General features: G+C 57.2%; 1 protein-coding gene across 1 annotated transcript in view; it reads right to left on the bottom strand.

Moving 5' to 3' along the window:
- The window catches only part of LOC103195540 (c-Maf inducing protein), a 232,672-nt gene that overhangs the window by 7,886 nt on the left and 203,262 nt on the right, over positions 1-21,524 (bottom strand). Inside the window, exons 10-19 of the mRNA XM_007939123.2 lie at positions 17,823-18,176; positions 12,145-12,210; positions 10,811-10,837; positions 10,421-10,469; positions 6,929-7,036; positions 4,826-4,942; positions 4,309-4,449; positions 3,482-3,529; positions 1,974-2,120; positions 1,020-1,125 (exon numbers count right to left, since the gene is read on the bottom strand). Coding sequence (XP_007937314.1) covers positions 1,020-1,125; positions 1,974-2,120; positions 3,482-3,529; positions 4,309-4,449; positions 4,826-4,942; positions 6,929-7,036; positions 10,421-10,469; positions 10,811-10,837; positions 12,145-12,210; positions 17,823-18,176 — 1,163 coding nt within the window. The remainder of the gene's footprint in view (positions 1-1,019; positions 1,126-1,973; positions 2,121-3,481; positions 3,530-4,308; positions 4,450-4,825; positions 4,943-6,928; positions 7,037-10,420; positions 10,470-10,810; positions 10,838-12,144; positions 12,211-17,822; positions 18,177-21,524) is intronic.

Genomic DNA, 21,524 nt, shown 5'->3' with positions numbered 1-21,524 from the left:
TCCCAAAGTCAGGCAGGATGCCTCAAACCCCAGGTCACGTGCAACAACATGAGAAGCGTGGGGAAGACGCTGATCCCGGTGCCCCACTCTTGGAGATGCTGAGGAGGGTGCAGGGAGCAGGCCCAGGAACCTGGATGGCCACCTCCCCACCCCTCCCCCGCCTGCTCCCTGTGACTCTGATGACAGCGGTCCAAGGAGCACACTGAACAGAAGCGGCTCCAAGACTTGTCCTCTCTGCCCTCCACAAACCCAGCTATGCTCCCCCGCCCCAGCCCTGAGCTGTCCGGCAACTTCCAAGGAGCAAGCAGGAGCTATGCTGTCTCCCAGAGCGCCCTCCCCCAGCCTCTCCTCTGTGCGCATCTTTCACCCCCAGATCAAGTATCCTTCCCCAGGAAGCGATTCTGTGCTCCTCCCAGCCGAGGCAGCCAACTCCTCAAAACCAGTGGGCATCTGAGACGGGGAGAGCTGGTGAGATGCAGATGCCCAGGCTCACAGCCCGTAAGAGTTCAGTTCAACACAAGAGGGTGCAGAAGTCAGCAATTCCAGTTTAAGTCCTGTTAGGACAGTGCTTCTCAAACGTCACCGTGAACACCTATCTCCCAGGCCTCTCGTTGAAACACATTCTCTGACTGAGCAGGTCTGGGTGAAGCCCAAGAGCCTGCACTGCTAACCAGCTCTTAGGGGAAGCTGCCGCTTGGGGGCCCACAGTGGCACGTCCTACAGCACTCTCCTGGAACCTCACTGGACCAGCTGTGAATGCCAGAAGGGAGTGGGCTGGGCCCCACTCAGTTTTGCTTTGTCCTCAGAATATCACCACCACCAAGGGAAGGGACTTATCTTTTTGTGTTCCCAGACTTTGGAATACAGCCTGGCATGGAGTGGGTACTCCATACACACTGGCCCAATGAATTAGCCTCTGTATCTCGGCACCTGGCACAGAGCAAGTGCTCAGCTAACATGTGCTGAGTGAGGGAGTGAGGGAGCACAAGTGACGTGGCCCCGCCCTGCGGGATACTCACAGCTGAGGGCCAGCAGGCCGGCGTCGGTGACGGGCGTCTCGCACAGGTTCAGCACCTGGAGCATGGTGAGGTGTTCCGACAGGAGCCGCAGGCCGGCGTCTCCAAACTGGGGGCACAGAACAGCTAAGCCCCTGGGACTGGCCTCGGTTTCCCCAGGCTGCCCCCAGGGTGAGTAGGGGAGAGGCAGAGGAGGCATCTCTCCCAGAGGACCCAGAGCCTCTCAAGCTGGTTCCGAAGCAGCTCTGCTATGGGACATGGGCTGGGCCAGGAGGCCCAGAATGGCTCTAACTGGATGAATCCTAGGCCTCAGGGTCTCTTCCCACCTGGCGGGGCAGTGGCATGGCTGGAGTCAGGCTGTGACCCCTTCCCCGGCAACCTCGAGGCCACACGCCCGTTTCACATGCGCAAGGCGAGGCCAAGGGCAGGGCCCGGACCTCCCCGGCTGGGAGTGAGCCTCACATGAGCGCATCATTCAACATGCCTATCAGCTCCTGAATGCTGGGCCCAAACCTGACAGCCCTGCTTGTGCCATGTGCTGTCACTCCCACTGAGCAGGCCACACAGGGCCTCTGCCCTGCCCAGCACAGACCTCAGCTCTGCTCTAATCCCCCTGGATTCTGTGACACCGGGCTTTCTCCTACCCGGGCTCGGTATGTCCCACGGGGAACAGGCCATGAGGCTTCATGCTGTCCTAGCCTGCTCTGGCCTGGGGACATGGGTGCTGAGTTGGGAGGGAGTGTGATAATCAAGGGGTTGTCCATGGGCTCCGGGCAGAAGGGCCAGACAGAAGGCAGACATGGAGGAGAGTGAACAGAAGACACAGAAGAGAGGAGAAGACTCGGAGGAGGGTGAGGGATGGCTGCGTGAGGCGAGAGTGCAGGGCGGGCATGGAGGAGGAGGGGTGCAGCGAGGAGGGTTACAGTCAGAGCCAGGGGAGGCTGCGGGCGTGTGTACCTGAGTGGACCACAGGTTCAGCTGCTTGAGAGAAGGCAGTTTGATGAGGTGCTCAGCACAGGCACTGGTTACATTGGTGAAGGCCAAACTGAGGTTCTCCAGGTTTCCAAAGGAGCCAGAGCTCAGCAGACGAGCCAAGTCAGCGTCCTGCACACAGATGGGCAGGTGGGTCTCAGGGGCAGTTGGGAAAGAAACGGGTACTTGCCCTGCCCTACAGAGTGCCATCAACGGGGCAGCAAAGCCCCAAGAGCAGAGGCAAGGCTGGGCCAAGGGGGCACCAAGGAGAGAGGCTCCTCAGTGACCCAGGGTGGAGAAAGCCTTCAGCATCGTGACTCAACTGGGAGTCGCCACCTGGGGTCTTCTGAGGCCGTGTCCCCCCACCGGTGTGTGTGCGTGTGACTGTGGACATGTGTGCATGGGAGTGAACATGTACATACATGTAGACGTGCATGTGTGCGTCTCTGTGCACACAAGCATGTGCATGTGCGTGTATGCACATGTACATGTGTCTCGCTGGCAGCTTACTCTCTCAGGCAGCAGCTCGTACCCACCTCCCACATATAAACCCTGAGACCACCCCCCAGTGTGAGGCCTGTGGAGAGCCGCGCAGGCAGAACTAGACCATGAGGCCCTGGAGGATCACAGCCACCCTCCCCTACTTCCATCTCAGCAATGCAGTCTGATTGCCCGCTGCCTCCTGGCTGCCTTAAGACAAACTTCCCAGTCTCCCTTCCAGCAAAGGGCAGCCATGTGCCAAGTCTAGACAACAGGATGTAAGTCCGTGTGCCTAGTGGAATTTCTAGGAAGGTCAGTAAAGGGAGGAGATATGTCCTTCTCTGTCTTTCTCTCCTCCTTTCTGGCCAGGATGGAGACAAAATGGCTGGAGCCTGAGCAGCCTTCTTGGATCATGAGGTGGAAGCCATGTGCCAAGATCAGAGGGGAGGACAGTAGGATGCTTGAAGGAACTAAGATCCCTGAAGACCTTCCAAAATGGGGTGGTAAGATAGACCAACCGCACAGGGTTGTCACGAGGGTAAAACGAGCTAAGTACAGTAGCCGGTAGGTAAGAAAACGCTCAATGTACGTCAGGTCTCATGAGCATTATTAACAACAACTGACGACGCAGTGGGAGCTCTGGTGGCGTAGTGCCTAAGGCATTTGACTGCTAACTAGAAGGCTGGTGGTTCAAACCCACCCAGCTACTCCTTGGAAGGAAGACTGGGCAATCTACTTCCGTAGTGATAATGCCTCCGAAACCCACAGAGGAGTCACTATGAGTCACAGCTGACTCAATGGCAGTGAGTTTGTTTTTTCTAGTTTTGGATGACGTATCGCTACCAACAGTATCTTTGGTTTTCCCTTGTTTGGTTCCCTCCTGGAGAAGCTGGCCTGAAGGCACCATATGGTCTTATCCCCTTCCCCTTCGCAGCCCCAGACCCTACTCTGTACTCCCCAGCAGGGAGTGCAACCCCTCCTCCCAGCCCCCAGAGAGAACCAGCCCAACTCACTGTGGACTTGGAGGGCAGTGTCAGCCTGGTGGGCCCACCTTTCCTTTGCTGCAACAGAAAGCACACTGGTCAGGACCCATTCTTTCCTGAGATTCCACCCTGCTCAGCTATGAACGCCGCTGAAGGGGCCATCTTTAGGCAGACCCTGTGACAAAGTTTGAGTGCAGGTGGCTGACTAGAGAGGTACCCCTAAGAAGGACACGTAGGGAAGGAGGGAGGTGACACAGGGAAGGAGAACAGCCACAGAGGGGCCTTGTCAAGCCGGCCCTCACTGGGGCTCAGGAACTGCACCCCAATGGGGGACCCTGGGGAATGGTGGAGAAGCTGTGTCTTAGAGCCATGTCACCAAGGGGAGAAGGAGCTAGGGTATTTATAAACTAGTCACCAGGGGAGGGCTGCTCCAGGAGTCCAGGGGTGTGGATTCTCACCACACCTGCCCTGCTATGCACGTGTGCATGCATGTGTGTGTATGTGGACAGTCATGAGGCTGATGGTTGGCAATGAGACCCTCCCCAAGATGGAAGGACCTCAGGGGCACGAGAGGAGAGCTGCTGACAAGGACTGCTGTACATGACACTGAGAGAGGAAGTCTAGTCTTGACCAAGCCCTGAGGAGCTGTGTGACTCGGGACAAGTTACTCTCCCTCTCTGTGCCTCTCTTTGATCCTCTGGAGAACCCCTGGTGGTAATCCTGACCTCCTTGCTTCAGGAAGAGAATTCAATGAGACTGAAGTTCACAGAGGTGGAGGTAACAGACCCTGGGCTCTATTCGCCCCAGCCCTGGTGGTGTGGGAGCCCTGGGGGTCAGGCTGGCCAGCCGGCACTCACCAGCTCCTTCAGCTCCCGCTGACGGTCACACAGCTGCTCGTACATGCGCTTGCCCACATCTGTGCTCTCCAGGGTCGAGATGATCTGCAGTTGGGTGTCATTGTTGTCAATGATATTGTATTCCAGCATCAGGCACAGGATCTGCTCCAGGACCAGAGACGTGTTAGAGGCCTGTAACTATGGGCCATTGTCCTCCCTGCAGGCATGGACGGTGGAGCCCTCACAGCCTCCACAAGCCCCAGAAAGGGATTCCACAGCTAAACCCATTCTGAGCACATCCAAGGGTCTCATTTTGAACTCAGCGATCCCGCTCTCTCCTCCCTGCATTTCTGGCTGTGCGACATTGGGCAGGCCCTCCACCCCAGATTCCCATTTGCTACATGCAGGGCCAGGCCTACATCCGCCTCTTATCTCCATGCCCAGCTCCTGCCATTCCTCCTGGCTCCTGGAGGTGCCTGGCAAGCAGAGTGGTGTCTGCTGAGCAGCAGGAGGGTGTGGGGGCACAGCAGGACCTTACCTCCACCATGGTCTGGTTCCCCCTCAGTGCCAGCAGCATGCAGGGTCCCAGCTTGTTTTCTGCCAGGGAGAGCAGGAACTTTTTGGTCTTATAACAGGAGCCCATGAGGATGTGCACCTGCAGCGGAGGAAAGCCCAGGTAAAGGAAGGGGGAGACACTGTCCAGGGTGGATGAGGGACATCAGAGGATGGTGACAACCCACCACACTCTCTCTGAGCAGCTGGGTCGGAAACCACCCTGGAGTCTCCTGGGGGAAGATCCCTCCCCAGGCCCTCAGGGTTCTGCTGCCCTCTGCGCCTTTGGGTTCTCATCCTTAATCAGAGCGTGTGAGAGGAGGATGTGCTAAGGACCCAGCTTCCCCTTTCCAGGCCCCCACTGGCCCTGAAAGGCATCCCAGGAGCTCCACTGCCCCAGAAATCTGAGATGTGGCAACGCTGCCCCATCCTAGCTGCAGGGCAGCCTGAAAGCCTGGCTTTCTTCCTGGCACATCTAGAGATGATGGGGACCCAATAGCAGAGGCCCCAGCCCACAGAGGCACTCCAATCGCTCCCCCCAACTTCATGCAGTAGCACGTGCCCATCTGTCGTTGGAAACAGTAGCCTCGCCAAGGGGACCTCTTCGGCGCCATGTGTCTCCATGGAAACAATGCGTTTCCATCCAAGTGGCTGCCTGCTTCCCTCCCCACGTCTCTTTCCTGCTTCACCATTAACAACTCTGGCATACAAATGAGGTCTCCCAGGGGCGGCTGCCAGCTCCGAGATCACTCTCCCATCGAGTCCCGCACCGAGGGTGAGCGGGACCACCAGGTGTTGCCATGGTGAAGGCTGTGACGTCAAGGAGAAAGTAAAAGCCAGAGAGAAAGCGGCGTGGGCAGGGTGGGGACAGGCTGCTCCCAGGATGCACAGGCCACTGGAAGGGGGCAGCAGGCAGCAGGCGGGGAGTGGAGATGTGCGTAAGGAAGAGCACCTAAAAATAAGCCCTTCAAGACAGGTTCCCGAGCAGTGCCCCGGTTTGTCGTCACTGTGCCACTGTCCCTAGCAGGCTCACTGCGGAGGGAGAGCTCTGTGCCCTGCAGCCCTGAACTGGCTGCGGCGGAGACCAGGGCCATCTTGCCACCATTTCCCATGCTGGCTGGCACTGGCTCCAGCACCCACTGCGGCACCATCGCTATGGCAACCCTGGAGGCCAGGCTGAGCAAAGCCAGTGCACAGGTGGCCAAGTTACTAGCCCGAGGTCATAGGGCTACGGTGTGGCCGGGCTGGGCTGTGAACCCAGGTGTGAAGAAGGCCACATGCTCCCCCGGGCCTGTCAGCCTGCGAATAGGAGTGACAGGCAAGCGGGGCTGGGGGCAAGAGGAAGAGCTGAGGTCACCAGCCACCTGAGTGGAGCATCTGCCTTGGAGGAATGTCAGGAGATGGCACTTGCCTGCTGGGACCTGGGGGCACGGGAAGTGGCCCCAGGCAAGCCACTGAGCCCTCTCTGGGTCTCTGTTTCAACACAAGGGTCCTTAATGGGTAAAGGGTATCACGAATATTAAAAGACAGTGTGTGTATTCAACATAGCGTCTGGCCCAAAGTGCGTGCCAGAAGTCAGTATGAACATGGCTCTGTGTTCTGTGGCTTCCGGTCCCTCACCTGTTGGGGGTCCTGACTTTGATGCCTCACCATAAGGATTCAGTGAGCTTGTGGACACCAAGGGCCTTTTGGAATCCCTGGGGCATGCTTAGCATCTTGTGGGTAACCTAGCCCCACAATTAGATGCGTGATCTTGGACAATTACTCTCTAGGCCCCAGTTGCCTCATCTGTAAAATGGGCATTAACAGTAAGCAACACCTCCCAGAGCCACTGGGAGACCGTGAGGTGACGCACATCAAGCCCTCGGCTCAGTATCAGTATCATGGGACATTCAGGCTTGGGTATGACATAAATGAGTCACAGGTGTGGCCCCCATCATCATCGTCACCTTCAGCACCGGCATGAGTTTAGCCTGGAAATGCCTGGGGTTGGGCCACAGTGTCCGGGCAGCTATCTCACAAGGCAGGAGAGGCAAACCCAGTGCCTGCCAGACGCTCCCCACTGGACTCGCGGCACCACGTCACCTACCATGCTGGCAAACAGCTCCCCGTCGTCATCACAGGCCACCCCCCCAGGGCTGTAGAGTTGGAACCAGCCATCCTTGCCGGCCCGCACGCTCAGCAGGCATGAGTGGACCTGCCGGACAGAGAGACACAATCTCTGAGTTCCATGCAGACCCCGTGGCAACAGTGACGTGGGATCCGTACATATGCACATTAAAGGCTCAGATAAATCCTACAGTTAAGAACCCTGTGTTCGTTCAGCCCAGCGACCCCCGACTTCTTTGATCTCCTTCCCCAGTTTTTGTAGTTGTTGTTGAGAAAAACCCACTAAATTCCATAGGAGATATTATTTTGGGGGAAGTGTGGTGTCCATAAACTGGGGGACTCCAACCACTCATTGTCAGCTCCTGGGATGGGTGCTCCAGGACCACATCAGTGGGCAGATCAGGGTGGAGACAGGGTCAGAGCAACCGCTCGGACTCAGCACCATTTCCTCCGAGACCTTCCCAGAGCTCCACGTCTGCGCGTGTGTGGATGTGTGTGAGCGTGTTTGGGAGGATTCCACATCCACTGCAGCCCCCGCAGTGACTGCAGAGAGAGAGGCAAAGGCCTTCCCACCCTCCTCCCCACACTCAGGAAAGCGGAGAGACGCCTGATCTCCTCCGGGAGGGCAGGACGGCGCCGTGTGGGAGCTGCTGACTCAGACACTCAGCCGCTCAGAGCCCCACCCAGGGAAACAGACACACAGGCAGGCGGGCTTTGGTTCCAACCCTCGGAGTGGAAAACACTGCTCACCTATCTACTTCAGAGACATGCGGGCTCAAGAGGTGAAAGTCTATTCAGTAAATAAGGCAACACTTAGAAGGTAACTATGGCTTTATCTGGTGGGTCAGTGGTAGAATTCTCGCCTTCCATGTGGGAGATCCAGCCTTGGGTCCCAGCCTATGCATCTCATGCTCAGCCACTGCCTGTCTTGTCAGTGGAGGCTGCAGACTAAGATGCAGTAGGAAGAAAGGCCTGGTGATGGAGTTCTGTCAATCAGCCAGTGAGTGCCCAGGACCCACAGCCGGTCAGCGCCCAGGACCCACAGCCGGTCAGCGCCTAGGACCCACAGCCGGTCAGCGCCCAGGACACACAGCCGGTCAGCGCCCAGGACCAATAGCCGGTCAGCACCCAGGACCGATGGTGGTACTATGGCTGGACCAGGCGGTGTTTGTTCCACTGTGCACCCCCCACCACACTGTGGCTTCACTGACAAGGAGGGAAGGAGGAGGGAGGAGGAGAGGGAAGAAAAGGAGGGAGAATGAGGAGGCCAAATGGAGAGAGAGACGAACAGGAGAGGCAGCACAGGAGAGGCAGCGAGAGGAAGGGCTGAGGGAGCGAGGCCAGGGGCAACACGCCGGCAGATGCTGGGTGCTGCGGCCCGAAGGCGCCCCCCTTCCTAAGGGGCTGCTCCCTGGGGCAGCAGGAATATTGCCCTGCCCCTGGAAATCTCTGTTCTGCCAACTGTCTCTGTCTCACTGCTTTGGGAAGCAGCTGGTACCACTTTTATTCTCCACCTTCAAAGTCTATACCTAAAACAAAAGCTTTCTTTTCCTGAGGAGCTATGTGTCTTCACACACAGCAGGGTGTGTGTGTGTGTGGGGGGGTGGGAAACGGGAGCTCGGCCCTGGCCCCCCTTGTGTCTGATTTTTCCCATCAATGGACGGGTCAGAGCCAGGGTTTAGAATCACTATGTTAGGGGTACCTCCTTCTAGAACTAAATTCTTCAGTTTGCCCTAAAGACATCACATCAGAACCAATGAATTGGAATCTCTAAGGATGTCAGCTTTTAGAACAAGCTCCTTGGGCAGTTACATTTGAGAACCACTGCTCCAGAACAGCTGGATCTTGCAGCTTAAAAAAGCGAGGTCTGGACCGTGGAGACCTGTGATGGTTGGATACACGGTGAGGCCTCGGTGTTTTTGTGCCCCCAAATATGTTCTCCAACCCCCACCTACCCTCTTGCTCAATACCGGCTTTTCCAGGCCCAGGTAAGGTTTTCCAACCTAACCTCAGTCCATGCAGCCAAGTCCAATCAGTTTAGCATCACTCCCTCCAGGAAGCCTCCCTGGACTGCTCCATCAAGAATGCCTGGCTGCCACCTGGGTTTCCTTTGCTATGAAAGAGTACATTCTGGTTGCTTTAGGAATTTTCAGGTTTCTAGTTTTCAGTGCAACAATCATATCTAGATACAAACTCACCATCCTTCTAAAATATAACAATTTATACAAGGATTAAATCTATAACTGTTAATTTTCTGGGGTTTTTGTATTAAACCTGAAACCTGAATCTTAAATGACAAACAGCAATGCAAACTCTTAAAAAAAAGAATGCCTGGCTGTCCCCTCTGCCCACGCAGCCTCCCTGCTCTGTGTGATGCAAATGTGTCCAGGTCTGTGCCCCCCTGGGAGTTCACATTATCATACACCCTCATGCATGGACAAGAAGTGGGCCCTGAGCTCCCCAAGGACAAGGCCAGAGTCCAGTCATCTTTGCAGCTCTGGCCTGCCCAGTGGATGCTGAAGAGCTGTGTCTAAACACAGGTCTGGAGGTGGACTTCCTGGGTTCAAATCCTGACCCTGCCACTAACCAAGATGTGTGACCTTAGAGATGTAACTGCCATGTTCTCAACCCCAAGAGGTAGCAGTAAAATGGGGATACACAGAAGCTGCCTCCCCAGGTTTTTGTACGGATTACCCAAGGAAAGGTCCATGCGTCACGTGTGGTACTAAGTGTTGCCCGTTCTACTGCTATCACTGTACTGATGGAGGGGGAGGTGGTACTATTGCACGGACTCTCTCAGCAGCCCCGTGTGGCAGAGCAAAACTGCTCCACGGGGTTTGCTGGGCTATAATCTTTATGAAGGCAGAGGACCAGGTCTTTCTCCTGCGAAGAGCTGGTGGTTTGAACTGCCAGCCTTTAGGCTAGTAGCTGAGTGCCTAACCATTGGACCACCAGGGCTCCTTAATGTGACGGGAGGAGAAAGGCCCTGAGGCGCCTTCCTAGCCCTGTGTCCTTACTCCTTCACACTGGGCTCAGGGCGCAGGTGGCCCTCACGCTGGACACAGCTTTGGGGAGGCCTTCTGCCCAGACACCCAGGCAGTAAAAACCATACTTGATCCAAGGATCACATGACTCTCCCAGCCCTTGGATCCGCAGGCTAGTGGGACCAGGGAGGATCAAACACTGTCACGAAGCTAGTTGGCAGCCCCAGGCTGGGTCACCCCTGAGTCAAGGCCTCAGTTGGATTGGTGGAGAGGCCACCAGCCCAGTGGAAAACCAACGCTGGTCAGTGGAGCTTACAGTAAGACACTGATGTCACGAGCAGGCCCAGACACTCAGGATGGATGTCTGTTTCTACATGAGGCCTTAGCCAATAGGCTGTGAGCCTGCCAGTCACAAAGGCCCCCCACAAAGCCACAGGGGGCTGTTCTGTGCCCAGGAGAGCGCCCGCACTGGCAGGAGACAGGCTCACCTCTTGCCGTGGGTCTTCCGCAAACCTCTGGATCACATACTTCAGTTCCCTGAAAGAGGCCAGAGTGAGATCACCCGAAGGTCCTGGCTGGTTGGGAAGGGGTGGGCATCAGGAGAAGGGTGGGGACTGGGAGGCAGCCCAGAGAAGGAGCAGGGTGGGGGAGCAGGCAGTGCTGACGGGCCAGGGTGTGTTGGCCTGTCCCAGGAAATTCCTGGAAAGGCCTGGATTCATGTAGCGCACAATGTCCAGGGGCCACCGGGAGGCCGTGGGAGACCAGGATGCACGTGACACAGAGCAAGGGCTCGAGGAGGGCTGGCCACCAAGGGGCTGACCCCAGGACACAGGGTGTATGACAAAGGCAGGTAACATGGGCGCCGCCCAAACACTCACTGGGTGAACTTCTCATGTGCGAGAGCTCTGAAACAAAGAAGGAAGAGTCCAGTTAGCAGGCCCACTCCGGACGGTGCCCTGGGCTGCAGACTGCGCCCTGGGGTGCCTGGTCCTCACATCTGACTCAAGGATGAGGAGGGAGCGAAAGTGGAATTCCGACATCCGGCTCTACTCAGAACCGGAAAACAAAGGCCCCTCTGACAAGGTGCTGGGTCGCAGTTAACAGGCTTAACACGCCCTCTGCTACTGCCAGGGGCTGTATACAGCTGCACACAGGTATACAGAGGTGGCACTGACCCGGGTGCACGGGCCACACACGGGCACCAGGGACCCAGGTGTGTGCGTTAATTGTTCCACAATTAAGATGTGGCCCTGCTAATCACCGGGCATGTCAGGGGGGCCCCAGGGAACACTCCTCCATTTGAATTGCATCACGGGCCACTCTCCAGCGCCCTTGACCTGCAGGGACAGCACTGTGGCCTGTGACGCCATTGCTCCTTGGAGACAGCAACGGTCTCAGGAGTAAAATTTCTCCGGTTTCAGGTCCTGGTGGAGGTGGCGCTGAGACCTGCCAGGCCAGCAAATGGGGCAATTACTGAGTGTAATGTCCCCCTCAGAGAGCCACACTGCACAAACACAGGCTCGTTAATGGGCTACTGAGAGCTCATGCGGCCTCTGGAGGCCCAGCTCCTCTATCTATCAAAACAGAGGCCTAGAGGCACGCCTGGGCCTGGTAACTCAGACCAAGCCTATTCCAGAGGTTTATACCAGACAGTGTTCCTGCCTTCCTGTGACAGATTCAATAGTGGGGGCAGACCAGCGAGAGGGCAGTGCAGGCCACTTCCAGCCAGTCACAGCGCATAGCTTACACACACAGTGGACGCAGTCAGAGTGCACCCAGGTCACCCCATTTGGGCACGGTGTGTGTCTCACGGTGGGCTGCCTCACACCACCTCCTGCTTCTCTCCATCGCCCTCTGGAGGGAAAGGGGGGGCCTCAGCATTCCCGTCTGCCTACCATAAGGACAGCTAACAGGACTGCCTGCAAGGCACCATGGAGGGGTCTGTTTGTGTCCTGATCTCATTGCAGCCTTATGGCAGTCCCAGGAGGCAACTCTGACCATCTTAGCAAGGGCAAGGTGACCACTGGGGCCCCATACAGAGGACGTGACCAAGTCTGCACCAATAGCTTCACCTCTGTCTGGCTTTTGGTCTGGCCCTCCCACTGTGACCTGACAAGTCGTCTAAAAGGGTTGGTCCCCCCACCAAGGCCTCAGCAGGCAATGGAGGTGTTTGTCACAGGTTGGAGGGTTTCGGAAACATGCATGGACTTACTCTTTGGGGAATGGAATGGGTTGAAGCAAGCTGGCCAGAGATGGTCTCCAGTCATCGTAGTCTGACCTGGATTGGGAGAGGGGAAGGTTAGGCTTGGCGTGGACAAGGAGGGTTCACAACACACCATCACGGAGGGCCGAGGGCCTGGCCGGAAGGCCTATACCTTTGGTCACGCTGCCTGTGCTGCATACCCTTCCGTTCCCAGGCCCCAGAGAAGACGGCATTTAACACCCAGTGTGGCCGCCAGGGTCCCATATCTCCTGCCCCTCTGAGCCTCTCACTTTTCAGAGATACATGGGGAGGCTGGAAAAGTTGAGGGAGCTGACACAGCTTGGAGTGGCTGCCAAGGTGTCACACCCAGGCTGATCCAAGTCAGGAAGGGGACAACCAGTTAGAACAAGGCAGCACCCACAGTGATGGTGGGACCACACCAGGCCGGCTCCGAGCTGGTCTTACTCCTTGTCCCCCTTCCACAAGGTGGCCTTTTATGTCACGGGGACTGGATGCTGGCAGAGGTACACTCTTCACTGAGGGCCGATCACAATGCAGGAGACGGCAAGAGGCCCTGCCACGCCACGCACCATGTCCTGCCTGGATGCAGCCAGGTACAAGGGTGTCTGGCCTGCTCGGTGCTGGCACACCATGGTCCAGTAACAAAAGCACTGTTCACACAACTGTGAGCAACAGCCACCACTCAACCTGAACTGCCCTGTGAACCAGATGCAGAGCCACCTCACAGAAACTTCACACTGACCCGACCCAAGTCCGTTTTCCACCTGCTCCCTAACCTGTCAGGTGTGGCTACAGAGCCATGCTCTCCTCCAGCCCGGGGCCTCAAGAGCCTAGACTGGCTGCTGCACCCCACAAAACAGGAATTCCACAACCCCCATTTTCAGGTGGGCAAACTGAGGCTCAGTGATGTTCTGTGAGTCACCACATGTCCCCAGCTGGGAGAGGTGAGATTTGGCATCAGATGTGCTTCTCGGGCCACAAGCTCTCTCCACCCAACCCTAGAGCCTTCCTGGGCAAATCGCAGCCGGACACATGGCATTTATAACCAGTCTCACTGACCTACAGCCCTCGGTCTCTGGCTGCAGGGACTGGGCTAAAAAGCCAATCCAGAGGCAGTCTGCTCTTTCAGGTTCAGGAACTACCTACCGGCCATCGTCAGCCAAGCTGGGCCCCTCCCAGACCCCAATCCTCACATGTGGAGTAAGGATGGCAGGGCTGTCCCTCCCCAAGCTACACAACAGTCCCTGTTGCTCTCGCCCCAGCCCTGGAAGGGGCAGCTTGTGTCTTACCTCTGGACCCCAGGCCTGGCATTCAGGATGGCATTTCAGGAAAGACCTGAATGGCTCCAAGGGGGACCTGAGCCCTCCACCCACAGCCTGAGTTGGGCAGGGGGTGATGCAGTGCTGGGCGGCCCAGATGCCTGGTACCGCCCAGGAGAGGCCTGCGGGTGCTGAGACGGGCCCAGCACCAGGCCTGATTTGGGATGCGTGACCCCAGGCTCCTCCGTGTTTCAAGTTCAGGGTTTCCCAACATTTTCTCATCACCACAGCACCCCTGTCTCCCACTTCCTCAAGCCTTAGAAACATTCATGACCAGACAGAAGCCAGTGGAGCCCGAAGATCTGGGTGAGGGCCACTCAAGCAACATCGCTTCCCATGTCCCTGTCTCAGCCATTCCTGTCTGACACGGCTCCCCAGACCCTAAAACGGCCCCCTTCCCTGCTCCAAGCTCCAGATGTCTTCTCGGTGGTGCTGGGGCACAGGGGGGACTCTCTGTAATCCGGGACATTTGCCACCTGGCTCCTGCCCTCCAGGTCCCAGTAATGCCTTAATGCCTTCCTGTCATGAGGACAAGCCACATCTGTCTGGGAGACCCTGGGTGGCGCTAATGGACACACGCTCGATTATGAGCCTGAAGGTCTGCGGCTCAAACACACCCGGAGATGGTCCTGGGTTCAAGTCCCCGTTGTGCCACCTCTGCAGTGTACCTGCTAAGCTTCAAGTCCTCTCTGAGCTGCAGTTTCCAGCTGGACAGTGCTGCCTTCGGGCCCCAGGGTGCCCGGAGGTGCGTCAGGAGCGAGGCTGGTGACCTTCTGAAAGGTACAGCCTGGAAAACGCTCTGCAGCAGCCACATGTGCACACGGGGCTCCAGGCACCAGCACCGACTCAGTGACAACCAGAAACAAACCCGCCTGCGTTTTCCCGAAAGACCCTGCAGGTATGGTCCTTCCTTCAGCCGAGCTCCAGCCCATCTAGGCCCCTCGTGACAAACGGCCAGATGGGGGCTGAAGGGAAAACGGAACACACACCCCCTCATGGCAGCTCCGCTGCATGCTGCCACTACATCAGCACTACATCTCTCTCAGAGCATCTTAAAATGGAGGACCAAACCGCCTGTCAGGTCAACTCGGCCCCCTGGCGCCCTGTGTGCAGAGCGGAACTCTCCACAGGGTCTTCCAGGCTGTGGCCTTTCGGACGCAGACAGCCAGTCCAGTCTTCTGAGTGCCTCTGAGCGGTTTGAACTGCCAACCTTTTGGTTAGCAGTCACTAACTGTCCGTACCACTGGGACTCAGACTAGAGGCAACAGAGCGGTAATCGTAAACCACCTAACTCCCCTCAGCCAGAGTGTCCCCGTGGAAGGTGCTCAGGGGCCCCTGCAAAGGGCACCCTGGGGCCCAAAGGCAGCACTGTCCAGCTGGAAACTGCAGCTCAGAGAGGACACGAAGCTTAGCAGGTGACAATGCAGGGGTGGCACAACGGGGACTCGAACCCAAGACCATCTAACTGCGAGTCTGTGCTTTCACCCACGTGTCATACTTCGGAGCCTTCAGAGATGCTGTGGTCACTTGGACCAACATGCTGGACTCTCGCTGCTAATAAGCCAGTGACGCCAGCAGCCAGCAGGGTCAGAGGAGGAAAGCAGTTACCAGGGAGCCAACAACGGCCCACATGGTGGCCTGAGTGCCCCCAAGGTAAAACAGGTTTCCGGAAGCATAAGCCCTGCTTTGTGGAGACCTGCTCAGAGCAGGGAAACCGCCCACCTCCATTTCTCCCACGGCCCTGTGAGAAACTTCCCCGGGCTCCCACCATGAGCCGGCCTGGACCCCCACCCAGTGGAAGCCACAGCCGCCCACGGCCTGGCAGCTGGGCCATGCGGGCAGGCAGGGGGTCTGGAAGCCGACCAGGAAGAACAGAGCCCTCATTCACAAGCTTGTTTATGAAGGAAGAAAAAAAGTGTGTCAACTGCATGATGAAACTCAAACCCTTAACGCTTAATGAGCAGTGCAAGTCTGGGCCCAAGACGGCAGAAGGCCTGGGAGCTCTCGGCATTTGCGGGAAACAGCAGAGCCAGGTGCAAGGGGGAGAGCCCGCGCAACGTCAGCTGCACGGCAGTCCCTGCTGTGACTCGAGCCAGGAGCCCCCCTAGAGGACCGCAGGGCCCCAGCTGACCTGCCCCTCGGGGGCATGACCCCCACTGCTAGGAGCAGGGGGCCCAGACCACAGCTGGTTCTCGCAGACGGAGTCTGGGATTCCCTTTCCTGCTGTCCTGCTCCTGTTGTTGTTGTTGTTGTTGTTTGCCATCGAGTCGGCCCTGACTCATAGCGACCCCTCCTTGGGTTTTTGAGGCAGTATCACTACGGAAGTAGGATTGCCCAACCTTCCTTCCGAGGAGTGGCTGGTGGGTTTGAACCGCCAGCCGTCTGGTTAGCAGGCAAGTGTCTTAGCCACTATGCTACCAGTGCTCCTAGAGCCTGGAATTAGGCTGTCACCAGCCATAGGGGCCAAGCAAGGGCCTCTGGCTGAAGGGTCCAATAGAAAGTACGGGTGCTGCTGTCCAGCTCTCCCTGCAGCCGCCAGAAGTCCAAGTGAGTATGCAGGCGTGTGCACGTGCACCTTCACAGACACCACAAGGCTGGCTCTCAGAGCAGCCCTCGGTCCCCTAGCCTGCCTCTCCAGCTCACCAGCACCCACCAACCCTGCACACGCTGGGGCAGCAGTGTGATGGTGAGTGAGGAACAAACACATCGGGGCCGTACGAAGCACCCACCAGCCATGAGCACCCAGGGTTCCAAGCAGCCACCTCCCAAAATCAGGGGGCTCTGGTGTGCTAGCTCTGTGTGGGTGCCACGTGCTGGGGCAGTGCAAGGACACCATCACCGACCGCGTGTGGACACACGTCTGGACTCGGGGTCTCTCGGTGGATTGCTCTAATGTGAAGGGCAGGGACTGAGGGACTGAGGGAGTGAGAGGTGCATCTGCTGAGGCCTCCCAGGGAGCTGCAGGAAGCTCGGCGCAGTCGGAGGGCACAGCCAGGGGCCTCAAACTGAGGTCCCAGGAAAAGCACGCGTGAGTCTGAGATGAGTCGAGAAGGCAGAGGGATGAATGCAGAGCTGGAAAGGCCACTGGGGGTCCTCAAGGATGAAAGCCATCCCTCGTTCTAGAATCACAGACCTGGAGCCCAGAGAAGGGCAGAGGTGGGCCTAGGTCACCCAGCTCAGAAGCAGCACCTCCCAGAGTAGACCTCAGCTCTCGTCTAGAGCTTCGCCACTGAGCCTGGACCCCACCCCCACCCCTCCTCTGCACCCATCCTCTGCACTCCCCAGCACAAAGCTCACCCAGGATGAGGTAGAGAGGTTGTGACAACCTGACAATTCCAGAAGAGCTGTTCTTCAAACATTCCCTCTTACAAAGGGCACCCCCCACCACATATACATACACTCACAAGCGAATAACACACACACATGCAGCCATACACACACACACGCTCTTTCGCTACACACCCACACACTAGACCTGCCACCCAAGCACACAGGTGCAGTCACACACAGAGACCCACACACAAACCACAATCACACATCACATAGAGACAAGCATGTATGGACCACACAACACACAGACTCATACCAGGGCTCACAAGCATACCCGCACACACACAGAAACACACACAAACACTCTTCACATCCCTTGCACACTCATGTCCAACGAGTGTGTGCCCATAGCTGTCTGTGTACACATCCAGCACAGGTGCCCAATCACCTACACTAGTGCATTCAAACACACAGACACACACACACTCAAAACGCACCTACAGGTGCCCACAAATATCTACTCAGCCATCCACACACAAGGCCACATCCAGCTCCTACAGGCAGATAACACAGACACATACACACACACATTTGCACTGTCACCCCCACACCCACAGCTACTTCTGCACGCATAAAGGCACCCACAAACTCACCAGAATGAGTCCACACACCTCCCCAACTGCAGACATCTGCACTGTCCCAGACACTTGTGGGCATGCATGTCATAGCAGATGTGTGTAGACACACACATATGTACTCACACATGCATGTTTGTGCACATACCACATATGTGTGCACAGACCTCAGGCATAATGTTCAAACATAGCCTCACATGCACCCCATGTTGCACATGCTCATGCACACAGCTTTTCCCAGCTCACACACCTGCAAAGCCACTTGTGCCTATGCCAGAACAGATGCTTTCGTACACTCGGACGCAAACCTGCACTCACACACACACACTCCAACACAAGTGTGAACCCACGAACCCAACCACTCAGCCACGGACACACTGGCTGCAAAGCTCCCACCCCGCGCCCTCCCCTTGCTCGTGGAGCCCGGCGGCGGGACACTCACAGCAGCTTGAGGATCTCCACGTAGCAGCCGAGGGTGCGGTCAGCTTGGGGGCCCAGCTCGATGCTCATGGTGCTGCAGGCGGGGCTGACCATGAGGCAGTCGATGAGGTTGGGCTCGCTGTCATTGCCCGCACTGGCCGTCAGCGCCGGCGTGGCAGTGCTGGTGCGCTCCACCTCCACGTGGATCTCGCTGGAGGCCACGACCACCGACTTGAGGCGCGCCTCGGACAGCGTGGCTTCCTGAGACACCAGGTCTGGGCTGGGGTGCAGAAGGCGCAGAGGTAAGGTGGGCTTCCGGTCGCATGGCTGCTGGCAGCCGTTCCGGATTTCCTTCAGGCTGGGCGAGTTATCGCGGCTGTGGGAGAGGAGGGGGAGGGCACGTGAGTCAGGTGCCTACCCGCTTGCAGTAAAGTCATAAAAACTGCATGGTGCAGGCTGATGAGCATGGCACCCTGCTAACTCTAGCACCCTGCAAACAGCCTCTCCGAGTCCCCATGACAATCCTTTGTGGCAGCACCAGCACAATGCCCGTAGGACAAGGGAGGAGACTAAGGATCAGCCCTCACTGCCTCGGGATAAAAAGAGGAGGAGACAATATCCAAACGGGCTGGCTGCCTGCGGCACACCCTATAGTCCACCACGTAGGAGGTGCTCAGTAAAGCCGTGCCGAATGAATGAGCCAGTGTCAATCCATTCGCTACACCCAGGAGGCCCCTGGCATTCACCTGCACCGAGAAGCCTTCCGGGGCTACCTTCCTGACACACTTAAGACCTGCTATGTGATTTCCCTTCTAGGGGCTTACCCCAGCGGCCAGCCGCCCCGAAGCCTGATAACTGGAGTTTCCTCCAGAGCAAGGCCAAGGCCCCAGCTCTATGCACACCTTACCAGGGGAGAGAGCTCAGGACCCCCTCTACCTGGAAGGCTACCGGAGGAATCTAGTCTGGGCCAGTCTGCAGGCCCAGCCTGTTCACAGCCTCAGGCTCTTCCACCCCCCTCTTGGGTCATACCCCCCATCATCTGATTGCCTCATGCAAGGTATTAATAGGTGTTAATTGAGAAAAGAGCTCTGTGGTATAATTAATGGCCAATTTGTTTGAGAATTTCTGGGCTACAGACAATTAAATGAGGGCTCTGTGGCAGGACTTGTCAGAGCCTTGAGCCTGGCTGAAGCGCCTCCTCTCACCAAGTGCTTCTACATGTCAGCCCCCACGTGGGAGGGCACCATAACGGGCAGTCACACCACCACAGGGCTAGGGTGTTGGTACCCCCAGACTATGCTGCTAGAAGCCATTCTTGGCCATCTCTTGAAGGGGCATATTACTATCCTGTCCATAAACAGAGGGGCGGAGACTTGAAACCAGGTCTCCCTGACAACAAAGCCAGGTTCCCTGTCGCACACTGGCTTTTCAGAGCCTCTGAGATCCTGTTCAGACTCCCTCCTTTGTGAAGTCTTCCCTGATTTCTTCTAACTGCCGCCCTCTCCTCCTTCCAGTCCTGAGCTCCTTCTACACCAGGGCTTCCCCACGCTGGCCTGACAGCTGTCCCCCGGGGGCATTTCTAAGTACCCCACAGCCCAGAACAATTCAAACAGGGTCTCTGGGTGGGGCCAGGACAAGAGGGATGTCACAGCTGCCCTCGTGTGCGCCAAGGCTGAGATCCACAGCTGGATTTGCCGAAGACGAAGAGCACAGAGACCTGAGCAAAAGCTGCCCTTCCTTCCCTCCAAGTGTGGCTCCTGAGTGCAAGGATGGAGTCAGGCTGCTGGTGTTCCACATAGCTCCTAAGACCCCACAGGCAACAGCATCTGATGCACAGAGAGGACCTGACTTATCCCGCAAGTCGCTGGCTCGGCCGGCCGAGCCCACCAAGGGTGTTTAATAAACACATTCTAAACTTTGCTGGTGGGGGCATCCAGCAGCTGAAGTCACAGAAGTCTGTGGGGGACGGAGAACTGTGGGTGGTCCGCGGGGGAGGGTGGCCTGGGCGTCCGAGGGTTGCTCGATTTGTTACCGAGATGCTCGGCTCTCCAACGTCTTTGTTTGCCTTTGCTGGGCCTTAGGAGTGGATTCTCAAGGCTGTTTGGCTCAGATGGGTGATTTTCCAGAGAGCCACGCTAACCTGGGTCAAGCTGCCTGTTCCTTTGTACGCGGGTACATCTTGTACCACTGAGAGCGCTAGGGATACATCAGGACACATCACAGGGCTTTATCGTGGGATCCACGCTGGCAGTGCGCCCTGGGGGCTACTTCCTGGAGGAGCTCAAGCCATCAGCAGGAACCCAAGATGACATGGGTGCTTATGTGGGCTTCAGGGGCTCTGCCGGCTGTCCCTACCTTCCGGACCTCCACCCTGGACACCTCCAAAAACAGCTGTCCATCGGGTCCTCCCACCTCCTGCTTGTCCCCCTGCAGTCCAGCCTCTAAAGCCAAGGGCACTTAGGGAAACTGAGCTTGCAAAGTGTCCCTCCTGGTGTATAAAACCCATCCATAACCCCCAGAACCCTTTAGAATAAAAACTCCAAGCTCTATACAAAGGAGCCTCTAGGGGTGCAAACGTTACACGCTGGGCTGCTAACCAAAAGGTTACAGGGTCGAGTCCACCCAGAGGCACCTGGAGCTCTTCCACTGAGGTCAGCCACTGAAAGCCTGTGGAGCAGGACTGCCGTGACCCACAGCGGTGGACGCGCTGGTTTACAGCCCGCCGCTCAGACTGGTCTAGGCGGCGGCAGACCAGCACCACCACGAGCTTGGGGAAGTGCAGAGCCCTAGGCCCACCTGAATCTGAACCCGCGACCTCGGCTGAGCCTCAGGTCTGAGGAGGTGGGCTCTGCCTGCCTCTCAGGCCTGGCCCCGCCTCCCTTCCACCTCGGTCATCAGCTCCCTTCCCTCTCTGTCCCAGCCGCACTCAGTTCCCTTCGGTTCTGCCCTTGCAGTGAGCCACAACCGCTAGAGCAGAGCTTGTAAAGAATACAGATTCTTGGGGCCCCACCTGGAAATGCTGTGTCCAAGAACTGTGTTTTAAAGATGTAGCCTGGGTGGTTCCCAAATGGTGTTCAATGGTCGTAGAGAGCAAACTGTGGTGACCAGTGACAAGGCTGGCTCGATTGCTTGGCTTTTGTGTGAACTGCTCTCTCAGCCTGGGTCACCTCCGTCCTGCCCCTTGCCTTGCTAACAGCTGGGGGTCTCCACTCAAACATCCCTTCCCAGGGGAGCATTCCTGAGCTGTCCCTAGAGCAAGGCTTCTCAAGTCTGGGCGCACACTAGCCTCGCCTGGGGGAATTTAAAAAATAAGAGATGCGGGGCCCTAGTCCACTCCAATTAAGTGAGAACTGCAGTGGGTGGGGCTGGGGGGATCCTTCTTGTTTGTGTTCTTCTTTCCACCGAAGTGTGACCAGCGCACGCTGATGAATGTCTAACAACTATCGGTCCAGAACACAGAGCCCGGATCTGCACTGTGTGCCCATCTCCGTGGTGTAAACACTCCCACCAGGATCAGAGACACCTCCAGCAGCAGGGCTGGGAGGGAAGCCACACTGGCCCTTGTGAGCCAGTGTAAGGAGCTCCAGTCACCCTGGCTGTCACTCACACACATGCAAAAATCTTAGGTGAGGAGTTCGAAGACTTGTCATACCAACCCCAGCACAGTAACCCCCAGCTCAAAGATTCTCCACCTCAGCACTAGTGCCATCTGGGGACAGATGAC

Source organism: Orycteropus afer, unplaced genomic scaffold (assembly GCF_000298275.1).
Source record: "Orycteropus afer afer isolate SDZICR_OR568_19922 unplaced genomic scaffold, OryAfe1.0 scaffold00057, whole genome shotgun sequence".
In the NCBI taxonomy this organism is placed as follows: domain Eukaryota; kingdom Metazoa; phylum Chordata; class Mammalia; order Tubulidentata; family Orycteropodidae; genus Orycteropus; species Orycteropus afer.
The sequence above is the reverse complement of the archived record's forward strand: the minus strand, read 5'-3'. Positions and strand labels throughout refer to the sequence as shown.